At 45.9% G+C, this 22,713-nt stretch overlaps 1 protein-coding gene across 1 annotated transcript; it reads right to left on the bottom strand.

Moving 5' to 3' along the window:
- Nucleotides 1-5,955: 5,955 nt before the first annotated feature.
- LOC143162104 (aldo-keto reductase family 1 member B1-like) lies at nt 5,956-16,365 on the bottom strand. Its single transcript, XM_076341887.1, has 10 exons — nt 16,228-16,365; nt 15,267-15,434; nt 14,626-14,742; nt 13,208-13,285; nt 12,695-12,817; nt 9,116-9,222; nt 8,879-8,960; nt 8,238-8,321; nt 7,354-7,436; nt 5,956-6,575 (listed from the first exon to the last, which is right to left on the bottom strand). Exons 1-10 carry the CDS (start codon nt 16,291-16,293, stop codon nt 6,533-6,535), a joined length of 951 nt encoding a protein of 316 aa, XP_076198002.1. The 5' UTR covers nt 16,294-16,365; the 3' UTR covers nt 5,956-6,532.
- Nucleotides 16,366-22,713: the final 6,348 nt, after the last annotated feature.

Below are 22,713 nucleotides of genomic sequence, written 5' to 3' on the forward strand. Positions count from 1 at the left end.
TAATAGTAAAAAATTCAAAACAAGTTAGAAGCCAGAGATTGTGCGTTTGTTTAGAGACAATGGATTTTTTTCAGCTGCAGCAACTTTAGTAAAGGTAAAAAGAGAAAAGTTTGGGTGATGTCAGTTACTGCAAAATGAAGTACCTTCTATTTTGCAGCAGAGCTAGAGCCATATGACTTAAAGACAGTGTGCTCCTTTCTAGCAGACTGTTGCTGCCTCACAGCAATCACAGCAGCCTATGATGGCAGTAAGCCTGCTGCTATAAGCTGCTTGAGAAGCACACTGCCATAGCTTCACCACTTCACTTACCCCAATATATGTCCTGCAAGGGCACTGCTCTAATTGCATCCACTATCTATAGATAAGAAACTACTAAGTATGATCTCCCCTGTATTCAGTTTTGAGGATTCCAAAAATCTTTCAGCATCTTTTGTAGTTTTTGGGTTTTTTTTGGCAAAGTTCAGACTTTGCTTTACAAGAAAATAAAAATTGCTGTGACAGGCTAGGGTAGAGACTTGGGCTTGTTTTACCACTATTGTAAATTCAGTTGACTAAAGAAGAGCAAGTGTTTTGTTGGTCAAACCACTGCAGCAGAAGAGAGGAATAGACAAGCTGCAACTGTCTTCTAAAGTTCCATCTGTTCTGTCAATGCAGTGACCTGCAGCAGAGGTATTGCCACACACTGACAAGTGCTGGAAGCTTTCTAATCTTCATCTTCAGATTCATCTGAACCCTGTGTTAATAAGCAAGTGTATACTGACAGCCATTTAACCCACTCCCTTTTCTGTGGCTGTGACTAACTCAACTACATGCTGCTATCTGGGTAGCCTCAAGGCACATGCAGTGACAGTTTGTCTCCGCATACTTTCAGCAGCCCATGGAGCATGTTAGTTACTAATCCCCAGGCTGGATGGATGTCTAGCACAAGGAGCAGATGTGCAAGAGGCCACAGGTCTAGCATTTCATAGACTTGAAAAGACCAAGGCCATCTCTTAAAGCCAGGAGAGAACATGCCATGCTACAAACAAAATGCTTCAGGAAAAGAACATGAGTATTGTCCCAGTGTCAGGTGCAGCATAAACAGGCTCAAGTCACCATAACCAGCTCTAGGGAGTGGAGTAAGTTTCTTGAAGGACTAGCAGCTTCTCCTCCTGTGTGCCTACTTCCTCAGCAGCATAATCATTGGCTTTCTGTTGGAACTACAGCAAGAGGCTTATGTTATCCCCAAATAATTTTCAGTTTCCATCAGCTATGTAACAGTGCTCTTAGACCAAACTCGCAGATACATCTTGCCTACTCAGCAGTGAGATTATCTGTGTCACTGGACTGAACCCAGAAAATGGAAAACACCTTAGTTAGCATTCTGCCTTTGTATCACAACATGTTGTCCCATGACTTGAGCTTTTATTGTGCAGTTCATTCCATTCTGGTATAGTCAGGCCTTCATTAAAAGTTCCAAAGGGACTGGGTGAAAAAATAAAGTGTTATGTCCATGTTTTAGAGGGAAAACAGGATAACATAGGTAATGAACAATAGGTAAAATTCAAAACTCTTTGCTGATCACTGCTGCTCAGGTTTTCCATCTATTGTAATTCCAAGCTTTTTCATATTGAGGTCAATATAATTCAAAAGAAAACAGAATGACAAACAAAAGAAACAATAAAATAGAGACATATTCCATGAACTTTTTGCATTCAATCCTGCACAAAGAGTTCTGGTCCGTGCCTTCCTCTGTACCCTAAAAAAGATTTATAGTAGAGCGACTAGGATGATCAATGGCATGGGAATAATTTCTACAGGCAGCAATTAAGTAGGCTAAGACTTTCCTTGACCAGACACCAGTGCAGGGAGCTAGGCCAGAAGTTTACCAAATCTAGAACAGCTTGGAAAGCGTGACTGGAAATAGACCAGTTGCTATCTCCTCCACTGTAAAAACCAGGAGCATCAAATGAATCTAGCAGAAGACAAGGCCAAAACAAGTAAGAGAGATAGCGATTCTTCACAAAACGTGTGATTATGAAAAATCATTCCCTTGGAATGCCACAGATTCACAAGGTAACTGAACAAGAAAGAGCTGACTGACGGCTGTTAAACACGAAAGACCTTTAAACTGCTGTCAGAATATTTAAAGAACACACCACTGCAATGCTCAACTTACTCATCTTCAACAACTTGTTTTGGCCACAGTTGGAGACAGGATGCTGCAGAAGGTAGATATTTAGTCTGATTCAGTTCAGCTGTTCTTATGAGCAGCTATCAGCTGGCTTATTATCAGGCTTATTTCAGTTCAGAAAAGCTAGATTGTATCTTCAGCTTGATTACTTTTTTTTTTTGCTTAAGAATTTGGAAAAAAGATGTAGTTTTGCAGATGTTTGTACTAGTGGTCCTGTACCATACACTTTAACAAATTAAAATGCAAGAGCAACATTGCCTATGAAAGAGTTTTAAGAGTTGCCTCTCAGCTTAAATGAGCAAGGTCCTGCGAGAATAAGGCAGGGCTCTGTACTTTTTAAGTGACCAAGGACAAGGCAGAGGGAGGTATGACAAATAGTTACTGACAGAGTTTACAGATGACAAACTAGGGGAGTATTAAGTCATTAAAAAGATAAAACCATCTGTACTGAGTCAACTGTTCTGTGCCCCAATTAAGCAATAGACTCCAGATTTCTAGTCATATCTTCAACATAATGAATACAGATTAAAAATCCAAATACAGGATTTTCTTTTCCTGTTTTGAATAACGTAGTTTCCTGTGCCCCAGATTTCACAACTCTGCACAAATGTTACAGTATGCACTCGTGTCAGTCTCATGAGCTCAGCAAGAAGAGAGATCCTGCCTCCCCCTCCCCAGAGAGGAACAAAGACCGAGTTACAGAGCATCGTATAAAAAGTTATTCCAGCCAGGCAGGCTTGTGTATTTATGTTCCAATATTAGAAGTCAAGCCATTTTCTCCCAAAGGAACATCAACTGCAACCTGAAACATACTGTGCCTGTAAGACTATATGTGGTGTCCTACCTCCAACCAGCAAGATGCCAACACCAGGTGCTTCTTGTATTCTCCTCTACTACCCCAAAAAATTCTCAAAAAAGGTCTCTTGCCTTCTCCAGTGAAATAATTGCCAATTTTCTCTACCTGTTTTCCCCGATAAATCAGTTCACCATCATTCTTTGCTACCATGGAAATGGATCTGTTCTGTCAGAGCCATTTTCTTTTAACATGAAAAAAAGGCCTGCTAATCTGGTATCATTTGAAGCAGTGAGAATGCAGCCAGAAGTGAAACAAATTTTGACTGCAAGTACCGATTCTACGGGTCCCGAGAACGTGATTTTTCTGTCTCCTGCTCTTAATCTTTCCTGTAGGCTGGACTCCTCTTTCTAGGGTGTGCTAAAGTATCACACTAACTTAACTGCTGCAGCAGAGTCTTGAGACAAGTCTGGTAAGAGAGGCCAACAAGGTCAAGCTGAACTACAAGTTCTTAAATCAAAAACACAAAACAAGACAAAAAACAACCACTTTTCATTGGAAGAGCTACAAGATTATATTTGTCCTTAAAAGTTTCTTTGATCAGAAACCCAGAGATCCGTCAAATCACAATACAAAAACAAATGCTGTGAACAGCTGTAGCAGGAAGAGCTCAGTTAGCAGGAATGCTAGGCTCCGGATATCTAATTCTTTGATCTTTCCACTTTACCTTTTAGAAGATGAAAGGAAATCTTTACCCTTGCAGGCAGAGAGCGTGGCACAAGTACGGGGGTACAACAGACATTTATTTTACTGTAACAATCCCCAGATCAACCTAGATTAAATGAAGACTTGGCTGCAGTCTAGAAGACTGGCTCTTCCTCTATCTCAGCCTTATTTAATTATACCTGGCCTTGAAGAAGCAATCCAAAATCATTACAGGTGACACGGTTTTCTATCACTTACTCCCTTCCCACTCCTCATCCTTTCTGACAACAGCCTGCTTTCTGTTCAAGCTTACGCATCTTTGTCCCTTCGCTCAGGTGCTTCTCTGTTCTTGCTCTATTCCCACTCTCATACCTCACCAAGCATCCAAGCCCTCTGCCGGTTAAGTGCTGCACTGTGTCCCAGAACGACCCTTTCCAAATTCTTTCCCGCTAAGTCATCCAGCAAAATACAGAGAGCGCCTGTTACAATACCACTCCACCCTGACTGCTAGCTAGTCTTTCTTCTGCTGCGGAGCAGTCTGTCTGAAAGTCTTCCCCAGTAAAATTCCTACTCCGAGAATGGAAAATTTCAGGCACAAACTTTCATAAAGTTACAGTGAAATGAAAACAGAGAAAATTAACAGAACCTGATGTACTATTTTGGAAACCCTGACCCTCAATGTAACTTCTTGCCAGAACACACTTGTCACAAAAGTGTTATTTCCAAGAAAGGCAACATTGCCCCAAACAGTTTTCTGTCACAGCTCAGACTGATCTAAGGACCTTAGCTGTTCTGCTTTTTTTAGATGCCTTTGGGCTTTTATTTATTGCATTACAGATACACAAAAACACTTGCAGAGCTGAAGCTTTTTGTATTTGCTTTTAAGCCCAGAATTTAAGGTGACTACAATCAATTTATGTTAGGAGAATCAGCATTAGAGGAGAATATCGCTTAGAGTCAGACACCGATTCTTTCCTCCCTCCTCCTTGTGTTGTAAGTTAACTCAATCTTGTCTGTTCAGCCTATTGTAAATTATTCTGACCAAAAACGTGTTGCATGTAAAGTCTGGCCTCAGCAATAGTGGAAAGATTTAAAAGAAGCATTTGAAGATAACAAAAATCTGTTTTCTCAACATAATGGTTAGTATTTATCAGAAAGAAAAATTTTAAATTAGTATGATTCCTTAGCACCTTTTTATCAGTACCAGGAAACAAACCACCTACTTTGCAAATAGTTTGAGAACAACTGCATTCACAGTGCATTTTAACATAGCCGAGTTCCCTTTAAGGTATGTTATGCTATGCAGTTACGGAATCAGAATCCTACTTTACGTTTACCATTTAGGAGTGGTTATGCATTAACAGTTCTAGTGTCTCCCTTCTTTCACCTGTTCAGAAAGAACCCTCTTTCTGCCAGGCCTACACAGCCTCCTTCAGAGGACAGTTCACACTCTAGACCAACTCAGACCTTGGAAAAAAATTTACAAGAACACACAAGAAAATCACCCCAACGCTAGCCACTGTTTTTCCAAGTGCCCAAATGCATGTTCTGAATAGTCTTAAGCAGCTCTCAGAAGGCAACAACTTTAAAACCATTACCTGCAAGTATTGTGAAAACCATAAAAAACCCAAGGAACAAACACACCTCAAATGTCAAAATTTGGGTATAAGCCTACTCTTCTGTCCTCCCAGAACAAAGGAGTAAGTTTCTGATCTGCTAGCTCATGACACAGAAGTTTCTTAGAAACCCATTTTTACTTTATTTGCAAATGGTTGCTTGTACAAGCACAGCAGTCTTTCCTGCATCATGTGCTGCTTGCTTGGAAAGGGCAAGTTTTCTACTGCTTACTTATTAAACACTCCCATAGGATTCTGAGCAGGCTTAATGTCTTCAATTGAGTAAGTTTTCTACTTGCCAAAATATAGTATCACTTCAGTAAAATAAAGACCAATTTAAACATTAGTTTATTAGCTGTCAGACATATCAAAACAGCTCTATTTAAAGAGAGGCTCAAGTAGACTCATCAATGGCCACAGGTACATTACAGTGTACATCAATGGCCACAGGTTCATCACACTCAGGTGTTCTACATGTGCACTAGCATGAGAACAGCAGATAGCTAGCAGGAAAAATGTAAGTAGTTAACATCAACATCAGATGATTTCTTGGGGGACAGTAATTTTCCTTGCTTTTGTGTAATCTCTACAGACAGCTGATATAATACAGCTACTCCAGTGTTACTACCATTAGAGCATTGCTGAAATAACCATCTCATTACACACAGTAATGAAACTATATTTTATTATAAGCAAAACAGCTTTTATATCACCAAGAAACCAGGACCTATACACTTTTCAAAGAGCTACCCATGCAGAAACTGCTGTACTTAGAAATCAACTTGTACTCCAATTAGAGGAAAAAAAAAAAGCATGGAGTGTTACAAAAAGAAACAAAACCAATCCCAAAAGTAATCGGAAAAAAGCAGACCTCACATTAATTATGTAAAGTCTGCCATATCCTGGTCCTTCCAGACAACAATAGTCACTAGCTCCAATTCACAGTATTCCAAAATAAAAGTGACCGCTAGTTCAAACTTTCTCAATGTTTTCTGCTTACCAGTTCCAGACATGCAGTTTGGCAAAGACAATCTACTAGTCCACACAGTGTGCTCTTCAGAACCATTTTAGCATTTCCTTCTTCCAAAAAAGAAAACAACACAAAGTCACCGAGTACATATACTGCATCTTTGCGGGGGAAAAAGAAAAAAAGGGGGTCTGATGCAGTGAGAAAGCTACGTAGACAACTCATAGGCAACAGCAGAAGCATATCTGAGAAGTCTGGAGAAAGGCAGGAAACCATCTTCAGTATTCTGCATTGAAAGGGTAGTCCTTGTGAGTTTTGCACCTGAAGGAAATCAAAGAGGAAAGATTATTTCATGTCTGAAAAATACTATATGCAGCTGTAACCACTCTAAAGAGCCACCAAGGGAGGAGCTGAACTATATAAAAGCAGAGTCAATTTGTTTCTGTCTTCCTTGGTGACATGCTGCATTTGTAAATAGAAAGATTCCTGAGTACCTTCTGTTGTTTGGGCTCTGACCATTTCAGGCAATGCGACCTAGGTGCTTCATAGACAACCAAGTCAAGGTTTCACTGTTTACTGCCAAGACGACCTTTTTTGCAGCCTTCCAAAGATTTCATATCTGGCTTTAGGCTTCCAAGTTGCAAATCTTTATATTACTTTTTGAATATTCACCCACTTTCCCAACCACTCCTGAAGAACATACAGTCAGTTTTTACTACATACCTAAGGGTTACAGCAGAAAGACAAAATAAATTCCACAAACAAAATTAATCCAAGGATTTGAGTCTGCATCACGCTCATTTCTCCAATATGGACAAAATAAAAATTATGAGTAAGACGCCTCCTGTTGCAATTCCAGCTACAAAAAGTTTCTTGGAGACTGAATGGAAAATGAACATGAAGTTTGCTTTATGCTCATCACGATTTGGTTCATAAGATGAACATTTAAAATCTTACTCTGAAAAGTCACTTTGAGGATGACCCCTTTAGAAACTAAGTTTGCATATCCTGAATTTCAACCAAGCCTGGTATCTATAACTTCACATACTAAACTATGACATACTGATAACAGCTTGAAAAAGACAACACTGCCACTTACGTGCTCATGGCACAGACTCTCCAGTTTCTATTAAAGCTGAGAATAGTTGCCATCTCCTCTTTAGTCAATTCAAAGTCAAACACCTAAAAGAGAAACAGCTAGAAGTCACCTCTCTGAACAAATCAGAGATTGTAAGCAAAATTCACAAAATTAAAGAACAAGTCCACAGTGTAAGGGTGCTTGTTAGAAGAAACGACTGCTTCATGAAGGAGGGAAAGGCAAAAGACAGCTCTCTGGATTTCCGAGACTACACTAGCTGGAGTTGGGGAGGGAGGTGAGCAGGGAGAGGGAGGAATTAAAAAACCTCAAGTTGCAGTTACATGTGCCAGTTGTTTTAAGAAGCTTGGAGAGCACTTAGTGTGAAGAATGCCTCAATCCTCCATTTGTGAAAGATGCATCTTTCTGTCCTATTCCAAAGGAACATCTACAAGACTTTCATATTCCACCTAATGCAACTAACATCTTCCAAAATCCTAATACTGGTTTCAGTCAAGGATCACTGAATCAAGAGCAGTGACGTGGTTTATGGACACCAGTGCTTGCTCTACATAAGCCTTTTGTGGTGTGCTACTGCACTCAGGCCCCAAGCAAGCTCTGTCAGCCGATTCATCCACATGACACAGAAGAGGAAGCATCACATAACATGACTGCTAAGATTATCAGCATACTGTTTCCAAAAGCTTTGTTCACTCCTGCTCTCCAACTGTAACCTTACGTTTATTAGCCCTCAGCTGACCGAAAGTAAACATACAGAGAGAAAAAGCCCATTTCTCTAGCCTGAGGAGAACTTAAGAAGGGTGAGAAAGGATCGATGCTTGCTCTGCAGGGAGAAGCCATGCCATCCCTGAACGTACCATGCACCCAGCTCACTCGTAATGACTCACCTTGAAGTTCTCCACAATGCGCTGTGGTGTGACAGACTTGGGAATCACAATCACATTTCTCTGGATGTGGAACCGAATGAGAACCTGCAAGAGGCATATCACTGAGTCAGGGAGAGGACGGCTTTTGTTCTATGGCAAGCAGAGCCTGTTCCAACAGTTGTTTGCTGTAAACTGTACAATTCAGCAGAATTAACCCATTTCTGCACAGCTGCATTTCAAATCATACCTGAATTCTAAGCAGCACTTTCTGGAGTGCAAATACAGAAGTGGTGGAGCCCCACATAGAAGGCCTCCTTTCCCATTCAGTTTAGTGACACTCAATTCTTTTCTTTCCGACCTAGATTTTTAGTAGACTATACAAGGAAGGGTTCACTTCTCTGCAATAGGACTTGAGATGGGAAGACTGAAACATGACAGCATCTGAAGACGGGTCAAGAAGACGTTTCTTGTCGACCGTCAAAGAGCCCTTACAAGCATGCATTGAAGGCCATATAGTAAACAAACCTGCATTACTATTTGTCACCACAGAAGAGCACCACAGTTGACAGGGAATGAAGAGCCAGCCTATTCTTTACATTGTCATTAGCTGTCCCTTATGCTGTGTTACAGGAAGGGGTACCCACTGTCTGGCACCTACGTACCTGTGCTGGTGTTTTGTTGTGCTTGGTTGCAATCTCTTTGATCTTGGGGTCATCCAGAAGGGAAGGATCCTCTGGCTTAGCCCTACACAGAGGAAAGATGATCAGTGGCAAGAAACCTCCATAGATCCATCCTAGCTGAGATCTATATCTAGATGAATAATTAACGGTGCACTTGCAGTCTCAAAGTTTCAAGCATAATCCATGCCAGCTCCCTTGCAAAGCGCAAAGCAATCTTACCATGGTCTGTCAGGAGAGCCAAGCGGACTGTACGCTGTCACAGCAATCCCTTTGGATTGACAGTACTTGATCAGCTTCTCCTGGGTAAGGTATGGATGACATTCAACCTGTCAACATAAGAGTACAAAGATTGACAGTGATTTAACTGCTTTAACATATTCCAGGGATTAGTTTTTAATCAAATAAAAGGCCGATTTTTGTTCTAACTTACAGTCTCTGTGTGATATTACGCAGCCTTTCTGTGCGTCCCCACCCCCCTTCTACTAATAGTAGTAGTTCTCCTTGCAGTGAAGGGTCCAAGGACTGTTACACCACTCCTTAAAACTTTGCTGATCCGTATGATCTCCAACATATGGGACCACCAGCTAGATAATTGCTTAAATGGGACAGTTCAGTAAAATGCACACACAAGAGAACTGTACAATCATAACGATAGCAGACCAGTAAGTACAAAGGTGTCTTTTCATCCCTAATTAAATACACCTTTTTTTTTTTTTTTTTTAAACAACTACCATATTAACTTCAATACCAGTATTGTTTCATTTGTTTTTATTTGCTTTGTATCCATACTCATGCTGAATACCTCCAGACTGCAAATCGTGAGAATGGCTAACTGCTACAGATTTTAGACCTTCAGCTTACTGTCCATTATAGACTTTTTATAAATGCATGTGTGCTTACCGTGAATTTCCATAAGAATATCTACATAACAGAATACAGACTCTTTAACAGTAGATCTGTATTCTGGCAAGCTAATGCCCAGATATGCAGTATAGAACAGGAATTATTCAAGTGTCAGGAGGCAGTGAATGAACATGAATGTTTGATACTTTGCATAGAGAGACTTTCAGGATGGTTCCACACCAGGGAGCACTACTTTTCTTTCAGCAGGCAACATCAAGAACCTTTTTGACTACACTGTCATGCGAGCCTTCTGGAGCCCGCTGCTGTGTTCTGAGGGAAGTCGCTGGAAACTTGTGCTACTGGCAGGTGGAGCAAGAGAGTGCAAAACATGGGATCAGTTTACAGCCTCGAGTGCTTTATTTGTGGTTCTAGCTGCTCGCTGTTACCAGAAGCCTGCATGGCTGTTTCCCTTCCGGGGCATGTTGGAATATTAGACAACATGAGACATAACTCAGTTTTTGGGACAGATTATACATATTTATTTTGCTTCAGCAGCTCCAGAAACACGGCTACTCAAGAGTCACAGACTACCTGGTTATTTTCTCAACTATTTAATAGGTAGAATTGATGCGATATAAGCAAGGCAAAGTCATCCTTACCTGTCCACTGGCACTCAGGTTGAAAAACTTCTGAGCTACATTATCTAGTTTTATGAAAAGCCTATGATGCACATTTAAACAAGTATCTTAAGCTATTGCAATCCACACTGTGTGATAATGATCAAGTACTTAGTCAGATTTCCTTACTGAACTAAGTACTAGTATCATTGTAATGTAATTACTACCTTGTCAAATTAATTTCTCACCATGAATGAAACCAATGTGCATACTGACTGCATTCAAATTAAGAATGGGAACGACATCAAATACAGGGAATTACTGGATTACACATGAAACATCTGCATAGAGAAAGCGTTTGCAGGAAGCACTACCACTATTAGGCCAACTGGTAAGTGTTAGCAATGGACAAGCTTTTTCAGGCTTGCAAGCATTTCTTCAGAAACAGTAAGTTTTGAAGGGCAGAGACCAAGATCCATTGCTCTGAGCTTAACTTGATTGTAGTAATCAGAGCTTGAGAACATTTGCAAGTGAGAGATATAAGGGCAGTGACCTCTATGCAAGAGACAAGAGTAATTATCAACTACAGTGATAGTGGCAATGAGATGTGGCAGATGTTGAAAGGTATCATAAGGCTTCTACTAAGTATCCTAGAAGTACATTGGGACTGATAATGAAAATACACAATAGAGAATTATGAATTTTGCACTTGTCAGAATATTTCAGTTTTATGTTGAGTAGACTTCCAGAGAACAATCTTATTAGCTTTCTGAAAAAAAGGTGTTAAAATCTCTTTTCAGTACATATGCTCAAGCTACCACAATAAATCAACCAGCTCTTGTAATCAGGTATCAATAACTGAAACTGCAGTCCTTCAAACGCCGTAACAATCAAGGACAAGTCTAGATAGACCCCAAAGGGGTCTATCCTGGGATCTGTCCTCTTCAACAACTTGCGCCAGGCTATAATCTTATTGAGTCTGCAGGTGATGCCAAACTGGGGGAGGACCAGTTGATACACTCAAGGGCAGGGCTGCCACTTCAGAGGGACCCACTCAGGCAGAAAGAACAGGCCAACAAAAACCTTATGAAATTCAACAAGGCTGCATACAAGGCCCTGCACCCGGGAAGGAGAAGGCCCTGGCAATAACACAGGCTGGAGCCTGCCTGCAAAGCAACACTGCTAGAAATGACCTGGGGGCCATAGTAGGCTGAGCTGAGTGTGAGCCAGGAGCGAGCCCTGGCAGCAGGAACACAGCCAGTAAATTGTGGGAAGTGACCATCTGCCTCTACTCAGCACTTGTCAGACCACCTTTATAATACTGTGTCCAGTTTTCCCCCTTCCCAGCCCCCTCAGTAGAAGAAAGATTGACAGATGGTCATGAATTCAGTAGAGGGCCACCAGGATGGCTAGGGGCTAGAAAACCTGCTGTATTGGGAAAGGCTGAGGGAGCTGGGCTTTTTCAGCTTGGAGAAGGGAAAGCATCAGGTCTCCTAGTAGCAGCTTTTCAATACCTAAAGAAGGTCATCCAAACACAAGCCAAGCTCTTCAGTGGTGGATGGTGGGAGGACAAGAGACAACAGACATAAGTTGAAACAACAGAGGTTGAGACTGGATACAGGAAAACTCACTCCCTCCCCCATACACCCCAGGTGGTGGGTCAGGCAGTGGAGCACACCGCCTAGAGAGGCGGTGTGGTCTCCATCCTTGCAGGTTTTCAAAATGGATAAAGCCCTGGGCAACCTAGTCTGATCTCATGGCTGATGCTGTTCTGAGCTGTGAATTACAGCAGATTATCTCCCAAGGTCTCCGGCCATCTGAATTTTCCTAAGATTTTATTCAAGTGCTGTCTATATACCTGGACACTTCTACTCTATGGCCTACCTTGCGACTCCATTTCCTCCTTCCTCCCAACCCTCACTAAGTCTGTAAGCAGTCCATAAAGCGTGTTCCTCTTCAGTTCCCTCAGTCATCATCAACAGGCCTCTCCACTGAAGAGTTGCAAAAAGGTCATCCAATTCTGTTAGGTTCTCAAATATATACACACACACCCACCAAGTTTTACTCTACTTCAAGATAGTTTTAAAGCTTATCTGAGTTCTACTCCCCCTGCTTCCAAAAAAGAGGATTCTCCTTGCTAGATTTCCAAGCAGTAGTGCAGAAAGTCCATAAAAAACCAGCACCTTGTGCATCCAGAAGTAGTTAAAGGGTGGGATTGAGAGAACATGCTGCATCTACTCCATTCTCTTTCTATAACCTTATTTCATAGTAAGATCTTAAGAATTCTTTAGAAAAAACCAACACCCAAACATTCACCTGCAGTCACTTTGCAGCTTACCTGATTATTTGCAGGCTTGTATTTCAGTCCTGGCTTGTTCAAGATTCTTTCAATCTGCTCATGGTTAAAGTTGGAGATACCAATGGCTTTTACCAGACCAGCACCCACCAGCTCTTCCATGGCCTAACAGAAAGAAGCGCAAAGTCAACATCTAGTATACATGGCAGGGCCTGAAGAACACGTTCTTCCTGACATGGCTTATTTCCTTCACGAGAAGCACAAAATAAGCATTTAAGTTTTCAGAGTTCAAGTCTGAGGAAAAAAACCAGAGCACTAGTATATCTGTGCCATGTCTCACATTTCACCAAAGCTCAAAGTCTCATTCTTTGAGACTGTGGAAATTCACAGCAAGTTAGAAGTAGAAGATGATACCCAACAATCCACTATTGTAACAGTGACTCCTTCCAAGTAGTTCTGCATACATGAGACAATTTAGACTGCTGAAGGTAATGAAAACAGGGAAAAGACTGCCAAAGACAGAAGACATGATTCTCCCGCTGTGGCTGAACTTACCTCCCATGTATGTAGAATATCTGTGTTGCTGGGTATTGACATGCCTTTGTCATCTGTGGGAAACAGCTCCTCCCCTGCCTGTCAGTGACAAAGAAAATGCTTGAAACACTCTTTGGTGGGAGGTTTGGCTAACACCAGCTGAGGACCATAATACCAGAAACTCCTACTGCAGGACATACTAATGCTTATTATCTACATATGGATTAGATAACATTAATATTTATTATCTACAGTCTTCAGTCATTTCTTTTGCTTTCACATGGGATTATGGCATTTTTGTGAAGAGCCATCCCAATAAGGACAGGTACTTCTGCTGGACTCAACAATGTTCTCTGGTTCACCAATATATATATGGGGAAAACGTAATTCTCCACATGTAGAATTATAGCCAGTTTACAAGTTTACTTTCCATATTACAAAAATACACAGCTCTTACATGGACATAATGGAGTGTTTTATTAAAACGTGTAATAAGGACCCACTTAGGATCTGGAACATGTTCAGTCTATATTGGACCAGATCTGCTGACAGGTCTTTCACAGGGAGGCTCATTGTTTAAGTTCCTGGCATAGGGAATGTTAAAACAGCCTGTGTCCCAGTTAGGACTACATGCCAGGTATCAAAACCAGTTGTTTTCTATTGATGCATTATTACACTGCAACACATTTTCACTTTACTTGTTCTTTCCATATGAAACTGATTTTAAAAATATATATGCTATGAAAAGCAACTGATCTCAGAAGCAAGAAGTAGAAAGAAGATTTTGATTAGGCTCTAACAGAAAGACTAAGCTTAGAAATATTCAAACTGAGACATCAGTTCCTTTGCATGCAGTCAGTAAAAGAGTTAGGAACTAAAAAGCTTCACCTTTTGAAATCCAAGGTCTATGGAACACTAAGGCTCCTACAGCAAAGGTCAGCTCAATCTGTACTGTATTAAAGGACTCAGTGATTAAAGACAGAAATGGAAGACAGAATCATTCTCTTGTTCTGTGATTCTGTAACATGCAGAGGACAGAATTTCTTTCAGGCAGCAAAGCACAGCCCTCCTTCCCACAAAGAGGGAACCACATCATTGTCAGTTGAGCATACTTTGGATTTGTAGAAGACAACACAGCCAATAATCAAAAGGAGAGCAATATAACATGCTTGCAGCAGGGAAACCTGCCCCTACTTCAAGGTCTACCTCTTCCATGATCAAAAGAGCAGAGGATGCTGTGCAAGCAGGAATCTCAGAGGTAGGGATCAACAGCCTGGCTCACATGTCCAGAGTAAAGCTGAGCACCACAGCAGTGCTGGTCCACAATAGACACGTGATGATCTGTGTCGGTTGGAACAATTACTGGGCTGTAAAGCCATATAGTTCTTCAAAACTGCCAGTCACAACAGACAAAGCCAAGGGCATTGCTGTTACTGTACCTTGAACCCAAGAGGCCAGTGGATGAGGTAGAGATCCAGGTAATCCAGTTTCAGGGCAGCAAGAGTCTTCTGGCAGGCTCCCTTCACCAGAGGCTTGTCATGAAATGTGCACCATAGCTAGAGACAAAAAGCCAAGGCACACTGTGACTTCCTAGGTTAAACCTCTTGGAACCCTTCTGTCCTGTTCAGGAGAGCGCCTGTCCCCTTTGGAGGGTGATGTGGAACTAGGTCATCCTACTGATCTTCAAATGGGGCTTGCTCTGTCAGCAAGGCTGGCCCATGATACTGAGGGTGGTACGTGCAGTGGCAGCACACATGACTGAATGGTGTCACAGCAGACAGCAGTCTGGTTCCATTAATTAAGAATTCATTTAAAACCCACCTACTAGAAGGTCAGATACTGCATGGAAAAGGGCAGCATAACTTCATGCCAGGAAAAGTTCAAAGCATCACCCATGTCAGTGGTACATATCCTGCATAATTCTCCATACAGGATGAGGCAAAGTAGGAAGCTTGTCTCAGGAGTGGCCTAAGTGATGTTCTGAATTGTTCCATGCTGCACCACAGAGTAGGAAAGTAAACTGTGGGGTTACTATGAAAAGACAGGTGTCTCCTGGGATCCTATGCCACCAGATCCATACCTTACTGACAATGAAGAGGTCCTCTCGTTTCACAACACCTTCCTTGATTTTTTGCTGGATCCCATCCCCAACTTCATTTTCATTTTGGTACACGTAGGCACAGTCAAAATGACGGTACCCAGCATCAATAGCAGCCATCACTGCAGCTGTTACTTTCCCTGGTGGGGACTGAAAAAAATATCCAAGAAACTCTTAATCAACATATATTGAAAACCTTTTCCCTAGCAAGATAATATTAAGAAAGCCACCCCACCCAAAGCAATCCCTCAATTAAAATAAAGCAAAAAACACCAACAGCATTAAAAAGACCCCTGGTTTTCCCTGCAGCATTCTTGAGTCCGTATACATCTTGAATGCAGGCTCCTGAGCTTACAGCCAGCCTACAGCCGCTCCTCTGTCACCCCACTCCCAGGCAGGGCTCAGCCCAACAGCTTTGCAGAGCTGAGGCCCCAACACCAGAACAGTTCTCCGGAGTCGGGCCAAGGCCTCCTCAGTTCCCCACACCATTTCTAAGAGTAGAAGCCCTCAGCAGCTGCCAGCCAGAGGGGTTTAGCCCAGCAGAGGGGCCTCAGCAACCCACGTCCCTGGGCAGAGCCCTGCAGCGGTGCAGGAGCTCAGGCTGCTGAGAGGGAGCAGCGGGCAGGGAGGGAACTTCGGTGCGAAACACCGAGAGGGGAACTCCGGCCGGGATGCCGGTGGTGCCGGCAGCGCTGCGCCCGGGCCCGGGGTGGCGGCGGGGACAGGCCCCGAGCCGGGCCGAGCTCCGACCCCGGCGGCCACGACTGCGGCCGCAGGGGCCGGGCGGCTGCCGCCGACCACACTCCCACCCTCCCCAGCGCGGGGCCGGGGAAAAGGCGCCCGTCCTGCACGGACGGTGACGGCCAGGGCCGGCTGGGCACAGCCGCCCTCCCGCCGCCAGCGAGATTGGGGGAGGGGGGGGCACTGCCGCGAGCTCCGTTACCTTCCATGTGCCCAGCCCCAGGATGGGCATCTTGGCCCCGGTGTTCAGCTGCACGTAGGTCACCATTCTCCCGTCCGCCACCCGGCAGCACCACTGTGGCAGCTGCCGGCCCAGCGCCTTTAATAGCGGTCGGGCCCGCCCCCTCCCGCCGCGGCGCGGCGCGGAGGGGGGATGGCGGGGCGGTGCCGGCGCTGTACCCCGGAGCGCAGCTGCGGGGCCGGGGCCCGGGCCCGCGCCCTGTGCAGCCCACGGCGGGGATGTAGGGCGGCGGCTGAGGGCTGAAGGAGGCCGCGTCTGCGAGCCCCGGCGCCGGTGTGAGCGTCACGCAGCGACACGGGATGTGTCAGACGGTGCTTAAACCGGGACTGCGCTAACTTCACGTGGAAGGTGTTCAGTGTGCGGTGCTCGGTCGTGCCTCCGCACCCGGCTGGTAGCCCTTCCGCAGCACCTCGGTCCCTTGATGTCCCATTTCAGGCGTCCCCGGAATGGGGATGACAGAGGGGACATGAGACAGAGGTGTCTCCCTGCGCCCTAAGAGCTGTTAGTGGGTTCCGAGCCTCAGGCCAAGGAAGGGCTGAGCCCTTTGGCTGGAGCAGCATGTCCCCACAACAGGGATGGTGGCCAGGGCTGGTCCCCTTGTCGGAGCCTTGTGACCCTGCGTGCTGATAACAGCGGGACGGCTAGAGAAACCTCCTCGTGGCTGGCTTGTGAGAGTGGGGAGAACCTGTTTCCTGCTCCAGATGGGACAGATGCAGCTTCCTCTTCAAGGGAAAGTGAGCTGTGGCTTAGGAGTAATTTAGGATAAAGTGAGTTTAAAAAAAGAACTTTATTTTGAATGTCGGGAGAGGTTTTTTTAAAGTGTTTTGAAAGTCACAGAAGAGGAACAGTGACTTTTTAATGAGTGACATAAGGATCAAATTGTCTGTCTTTTGGGAGGTGCTGAGGGCATTTCAGAATAAAATGCACGATTGTAATCATATGTGGTAGGTGGCCAGTAATCTCACATCAGAAACTAGCTTTGAAATTTTTGCAGACAAGCATACGCTGTTCTGCTGAAGAGCTTGCAGCGCAGTGGAAAAAAACAGACTTGCCTGGGAGGCTTTGCTGCTTAGTCACACATGGAGAGTTTCTTCAGGTGCGAGCGTTTGCTCTGGGTGCCTCTCCCATGGCAGAGGCCCCTGCTCTCTGCAGCTTGGTATTTTTTGCTCCATTTAACTAAGGGCGGGCAAGGTAATTGGTTTTCCTCTTTAATGTTCCTCCTGTTTTGTGTCAGCGCCATCAGCCGTCCCCGGCAGGATGCGATGTGTTTTCACTTGGATCACGAAACCGTTCTATAACTCAGTGCTTATCTCTTACCGTTTGGGTTCGGTTTTCCCTGGCGGTTTCTTGTCGGAGAGATGTCTCCATCTCGTGACAAGAGGCTTTGGGCAGAAGTTCTGTATTTTGTTTTTGCTGTTGGCTCTCGTGAGTGGGAGGCTTTCCCCTCACAGCTGTAAGACAAGTCGGCTTTCCGCTGTTTACCTCTCCCGAAGGCCTGGCGGGGGCCATCACATGGCGTCAGGGCCTTGGGGAAAGAAGTACTGCATGTGTCACCGGGTGACAGCCAGCCTGGTAAATCTTGTGCGCTGTGTCCTTGATAACATGGCCAGCTGTTTCTTTACAGTGAGTGCTGGCGATGAGGAACTGTGCGGGGGAGGAAGGGTTTTCCTTTTTTTTTTTCTTGATCTGTGAGCGATGTTTTGCACTGAAACAGGATGAGTAGTATCATGAGTTTTTTGGTTTGTTTTGCTGACTTTGCATTTAGTAATTGTACTTTCAGCATGAGTTGTGGCTTCGGAGACCAGCAGTGTTTGGTATCTGAGAAGAACAGGGTCCAAAATAATGGAAGTGGGTATGTCCTTGTGGAGGCAGTCTTTACTGGCAGAAACCCTGCGGCCTGCCAAAAAAGCACAAAAGCAAAGTAAGGAGGTGACAGAGTTGCAAGGTGCGATTATCTCAACTCGTAACGGGGAAAGTTGCAGGGCTCTGCAGCTTTAGGGGTACTGACAGATACAAGCATAGCTAAAGCCAGTGTTTTGAGGTGAGGGTGTGCAGGTTTCAAGCTCAAATCCCAGGCAAGGGCAGCAGGAATTTCTGCCTTGCTTGGAGCCTTTAAAAGGGGAGGTTTATCTTGCTCACTGGGGTGCTCCAGTTCAACTTCTGTGTGCAGGGAGGCAGATCTGAGGGTCTTGGCTGAACCCCACTGTAGAAGACCTCGGCCTCTTTCTTGCTCTGAGCTCGGATCAAGCCAGGAACATATTTTGTTGGATCTCCTGTCTTCTCAGAGTTGATGAGGCTTTTGGTCTTTGCACTGGTATTTGTCCGTTAATCCCATCTGCTTAAAAAACATGCCCTGGGTACAGCCAAGCGCTGAGGAAGCGTTCCCGCCACCCGTGGCAGTTACTGGGCGGGAAGGGCAGGTTTAGCCTGGCGGGGGAGACCTGGGCAGGAGGAAACCGCAAACTGCCCCAGGCTGGTCAGAACCGGTTCCGGCCGGCTCTGAAACCAGTGCTGCCATGCGGGGCAATGGAGCTCCAGCAGATGGGAAGAGCCCACGTGGCCTCCCCAGTCCCCCTGCCAGGGAAGGAGGAGGGTCGCACCTCACCCCGAAGGGGCTGGCTGCTGAGGGGCCTGTGGTCTGGGCCACCCCCTCCAGGCAGTGGCAGCCCTGGGGACAGTGGCTGCCCGCCTGGGAGCACTAAGACACAGCAGGACTGAGTGGTAAAGGGAAGCATCAGGCACCCAGCCCCATGCTCCGAGCTGCCCTCACCTCAGGGGGGGGGTTGGGATGGGCTAGGTGTAATCTGTGGTGAAAATGGGGAAAGCGGAGACGAGGACAGGGAGAGGGTTGGTGTTTGGCTTAGACAGAGGCTGGAGAAGGGGGAGAAAGGCATTTACTGAAGTGTTTTGTTCTTCTGTGTTCTTTTTTTACCCCCTCAGTACCTGAATTGGTGAAATTAAGTTTGTGTTAATTGGTGATAAATCAGTTTAGATTGCCCTGAGGTGAGACTGTTTTGCCTGGGACAGTAGCTGTTGGAGAATCCCCAGCCCTGTCACGGCCCAGAGCTGGTGTAATGAGAGGGACTCTGAAAGGAGCCATGATCCTGGTCCTGGGAATATGCGGTGGTGGAAATGGTGCAGCCAGTGTGTGTCCAGGGGTGAGTGCAGACAGTGGAGAAAGGAGGGACCTGGGGAGACCATTGCTGGGTGGGAAGGTGATTGGGAAGAGGTGGGCAGGTGCTTCCTCCATGCCTGTGCCCCAGTGGCCTGGTGCAGTGCTGTCTCCACATGTAGGATCCAAAAGCACTGGCTGGGAGCTGCAGAGGTGGCTGTGAAACCTGGGGACAGAGGTGTGCTGCTGTGATGTGGCTGTGCGCTGGCACTTGCCATGTGCTGCAAATGGGGGTTCAGAGAGACCAGGACTGCTTAGCAGAGTGGGGGAGTCAGGCTGATGATCTTTGGGAGTAATGTGCATTAACAAGTACTTAGGGCGAAGGGGAGGCCCTTGGTCAGAAGTGAGCAATAGCGCTGGACTGGCTGGATGGAAAGCTGTGTGCCGGGTAGGCCAGGCTGCAGCTGCAGGAGCAGTGAGTAGCCTTAAAGTGATTGCCTCAGAGGGGGACCCTGGCACCTCTGGGAGGAAACTGAGGGCTGATGGCCAAGTAGAAACAAAGCCCTTTCAGGCAGCCTGAGTTACAAGGTTAAATAGACCTGTGGGGATGGGAGTGCTGCTCCCCAGAGTGTGAGCGCTCTCTTAACAGTCCTTTGCTCAGAGTGAAATTACAGAAATGCTGAACACTGGCAGCAACTGATGTCCCTGCAGTGGCTGTGGCGGTGCTGGGAAGCCGGAGCAAATGTGATACAGCTTTTGTCTTGGAAAAGCAGAGTTCTGGGAAGTTTGGGCTTTATTCTACTTGCAAGCACTGCCCTGCACAAGGGAGGAGGGCTTTAGGATCCTCTAGTGAAAGGCTGTGTGGAGCAATGGCCTAACCCTGCTGATCCCACAGATGAGACGCCCCCACAGAGGGACTGGGAAGAAGGAGGTAATCGACTACCGTTGCTTGGACTGCTGGATTGTGTTTACAGGCAAGGGGGAAGGGACGCTGAAAAAGTGGTGATCACTGATGCTGTGGCCTGAAAACTCCAAGGTCTGAGCACAGTTACTACCGCACCTCTGGTGTCGCCTGATAAGCTGGTGGGACGTCAAGGAGTGACTTACATGTATTGTACTGGAGGGAGCATGCCAGAAGACAGGCAGGAGATTAGCGGCATGGCCAAGGATAATGCTGGGAGACCAATAGTACGGCTGACCTTGGAAAAAATTTTAGAAGGGGTTGGAAAGTATATGTTAAGACTGTTGCAGTGTTGATCCCGATAATTTGTCTGCTGAGGAAGGGGTGGGTTTGTGATGCGTGTTACATTCACACTGATGAGATATTAACTTCACTAGTCTGGTCTGCAGGGACAAGGAATGGAGTTTAAAATGAATATACATTAAGATTGTGATGATGTTAAAGGTAGGGCTTATATAAAGGTGAAACAATTCTTAATACATCTTTCAATGAGGTGAAGGGTGGAACGTAAAGGACATAAATCGCAGGGGGTATCAGGGGATGGCAGTGGTGACCTGTGTGGAGACCATGAGCTGCTCAGTGCCGGCCAGAACCAATTCCAGCTAGCTCCAAAACCGATGTAAGCACCCTATCTCATGCCAAAATTTAAGCCCCCAGGGCCCTGGCTCAGACACACTGTTGGAAACAGGTGCACTCTTTAAAGGAGGTCCATGCCAAAAGGGCTTACTTCTGAGGGGACTGCAGCTGGTGGATGAGCCATGCTGGAGCAAGGAAACGCCTGAAGGCAGTGGCCCCTGGGTGACCCATGTTGAAGAAGGTACACCACTGAAAAGACAGTGGTCTAAACCTTTGGCTCTCCCTGTGCCATAGCAAATATTGTACCTTTATTGTGTATTTGGTCTCAGCAGAGCTGTCTCACTTTAGCCTGGCGATTGCTGAGGGTTTTATGGGTTGCTTCCTTCAGGAAGCTGCACAACAAATATTCTTGGATTACGTGTTCATGAATTGAAACTGGAAATTTTGGAAAGAAGGTCCTAAGGTGCCTCTTTTCTTCAACAAAAGGTTTTACCATTTTCCCATGAAACCCAATGTGCAACTTTATGATTTTGCATTTGGTCACCTGCCCAGTAGGAGGAAAGAGAAGGGTGACAAAGCCACAAAAGCAAATACCTCCTCATCTTGCCTGGTGTTGTTAAAAGAACCTTGATTGTTTTGATGGCTTGAGTTTGAGTGTCAGGTGAGAAGGAGGTTTGGGGATGGATTCCTTGAGACCTACCCTTGCACATCTCCCTGGTGCCAGATATGCTCCAGAGTGGGTGTCCAGGCATGTAGGGGTGTGTGGGGAGCTCAGGTGCCCGGCTCTGCTGTCACTGGGTTGCTGGGACTTGTGTCTCTGCACCGTGCCCTCTGGGGTTAGGATCTGCTGGAGGCAGAGAGGCTGAAGAGGTTGGTGGGCTCAGGCCTTGCTGCTCCCCTGTGGGGGTGAGCAAGCCCCCACTGCTGCAGTGCTGCGGGAGGGCTTGGGGCCCCCAGGTGCAGCCCTGGGGCTTTGGGGCCAGGACAGTGGTGGGAGGGGGTGGCTGGGTTGATGGGGCTGCGAGAGGAGATGGTTGGAGCGGAGTAGGTCATCATCCCTGAGTGCCTGGGTCAGACCCAGTCCTGGGCTGGGTGTCCTGGGCTCAGAGCATTTGGTGCTGCCCGGGGGGATTGGTCCCCGAAGCTGGCAGGGCCGGTAGGGAGACCAGTGGTTTGGGCACAGCACCGAGGGGCTGAGCCTCCCGTGCCGGGGGGCAGACATCCGCGGTTGTGTGGCATGTGAAATGCCCCCCGCCACCGCTGGGGGCTGCGGCCGGAGCTCGGGGGCTGGTGGCCGGCGGGGGAGGGGACAAGCACGTCTCCTCTGAGGGCTGGCTGCCCTCTGGTGCCCGCAGGGGAAAGTGCCGAGTGGCTCTGTTGCCCCAGGGAGGGTTTGTGTCCCCGAAGTGCAGGTGGCTGCAGCCGACCTGCGTGTATTTCACCTTTGTTCACAGGAGAGAGGGTGCATGAGGTCTAAAGAGCAAGTTGGGTCTGAACCAAGGGCAGCTCCCACCGTGGGTGTAATGGATCGTGCTGAATGCTGCTGCCCTTGTTCAGCCCAAATCTCCCTTGGCTGTGACTGAAGCTTAGAGGCTGGCCTTGAGTTAGGGGAGATGATTCCCCAGCAGAGAGACTTCAGCAGCTGCCTGTGACTTAGGAGCAAAGGCCAAGTACAGCTGTGCAGAGTGGGTCTGAAATACGAATTGCACCTTAAAAACAGAACAGCAAGGAAATTCTCATTTCTTTTGTTTGGCTGTGATAGGCTAACATCTATTAGTTCTGTACAGAAGTACTAAAA

This window comes from Aptenodytes patagonicus, chromosome 1 (genome assembly GCF_965638725.1).
Source record: "Aptenodytes patagonicus chromosome 1, bAptPat1.pri.cur, whole genome shotgun sequence".
In the NCBI taxonomy this organism is placed as follows: domain Eukaryota; kingdom Metazoa; phylum Chordata; class Aves; order Sphenisciformes; family Spheniscidae; genus Aptenodytes; species Aptenodytes patagonicus.

Coding starts and splice junctions, on each gene's coding strand:
- LOC143162104 (XM_076341887.1), bottom strand. CDS start 16,293: ATGGTGACCTACGTGCAGCTGAACACCGGGGCCAAGATGCCCATCCTG. Junction 13,286..14,625: donor ACTGGCCTCTTGGGTTCAAG/GTACAGTAACAG, acceptor TGTCACTGACAG/GCAGGGGAGGAGCTGTTTCC. Junction 12,818..13,207: donor ATATTCTACATACATGGGAG/GTAAGTTCAGCC, acceptor TCTTTCTGTTAG/GCCATGGAAGAGCTGGTGGG.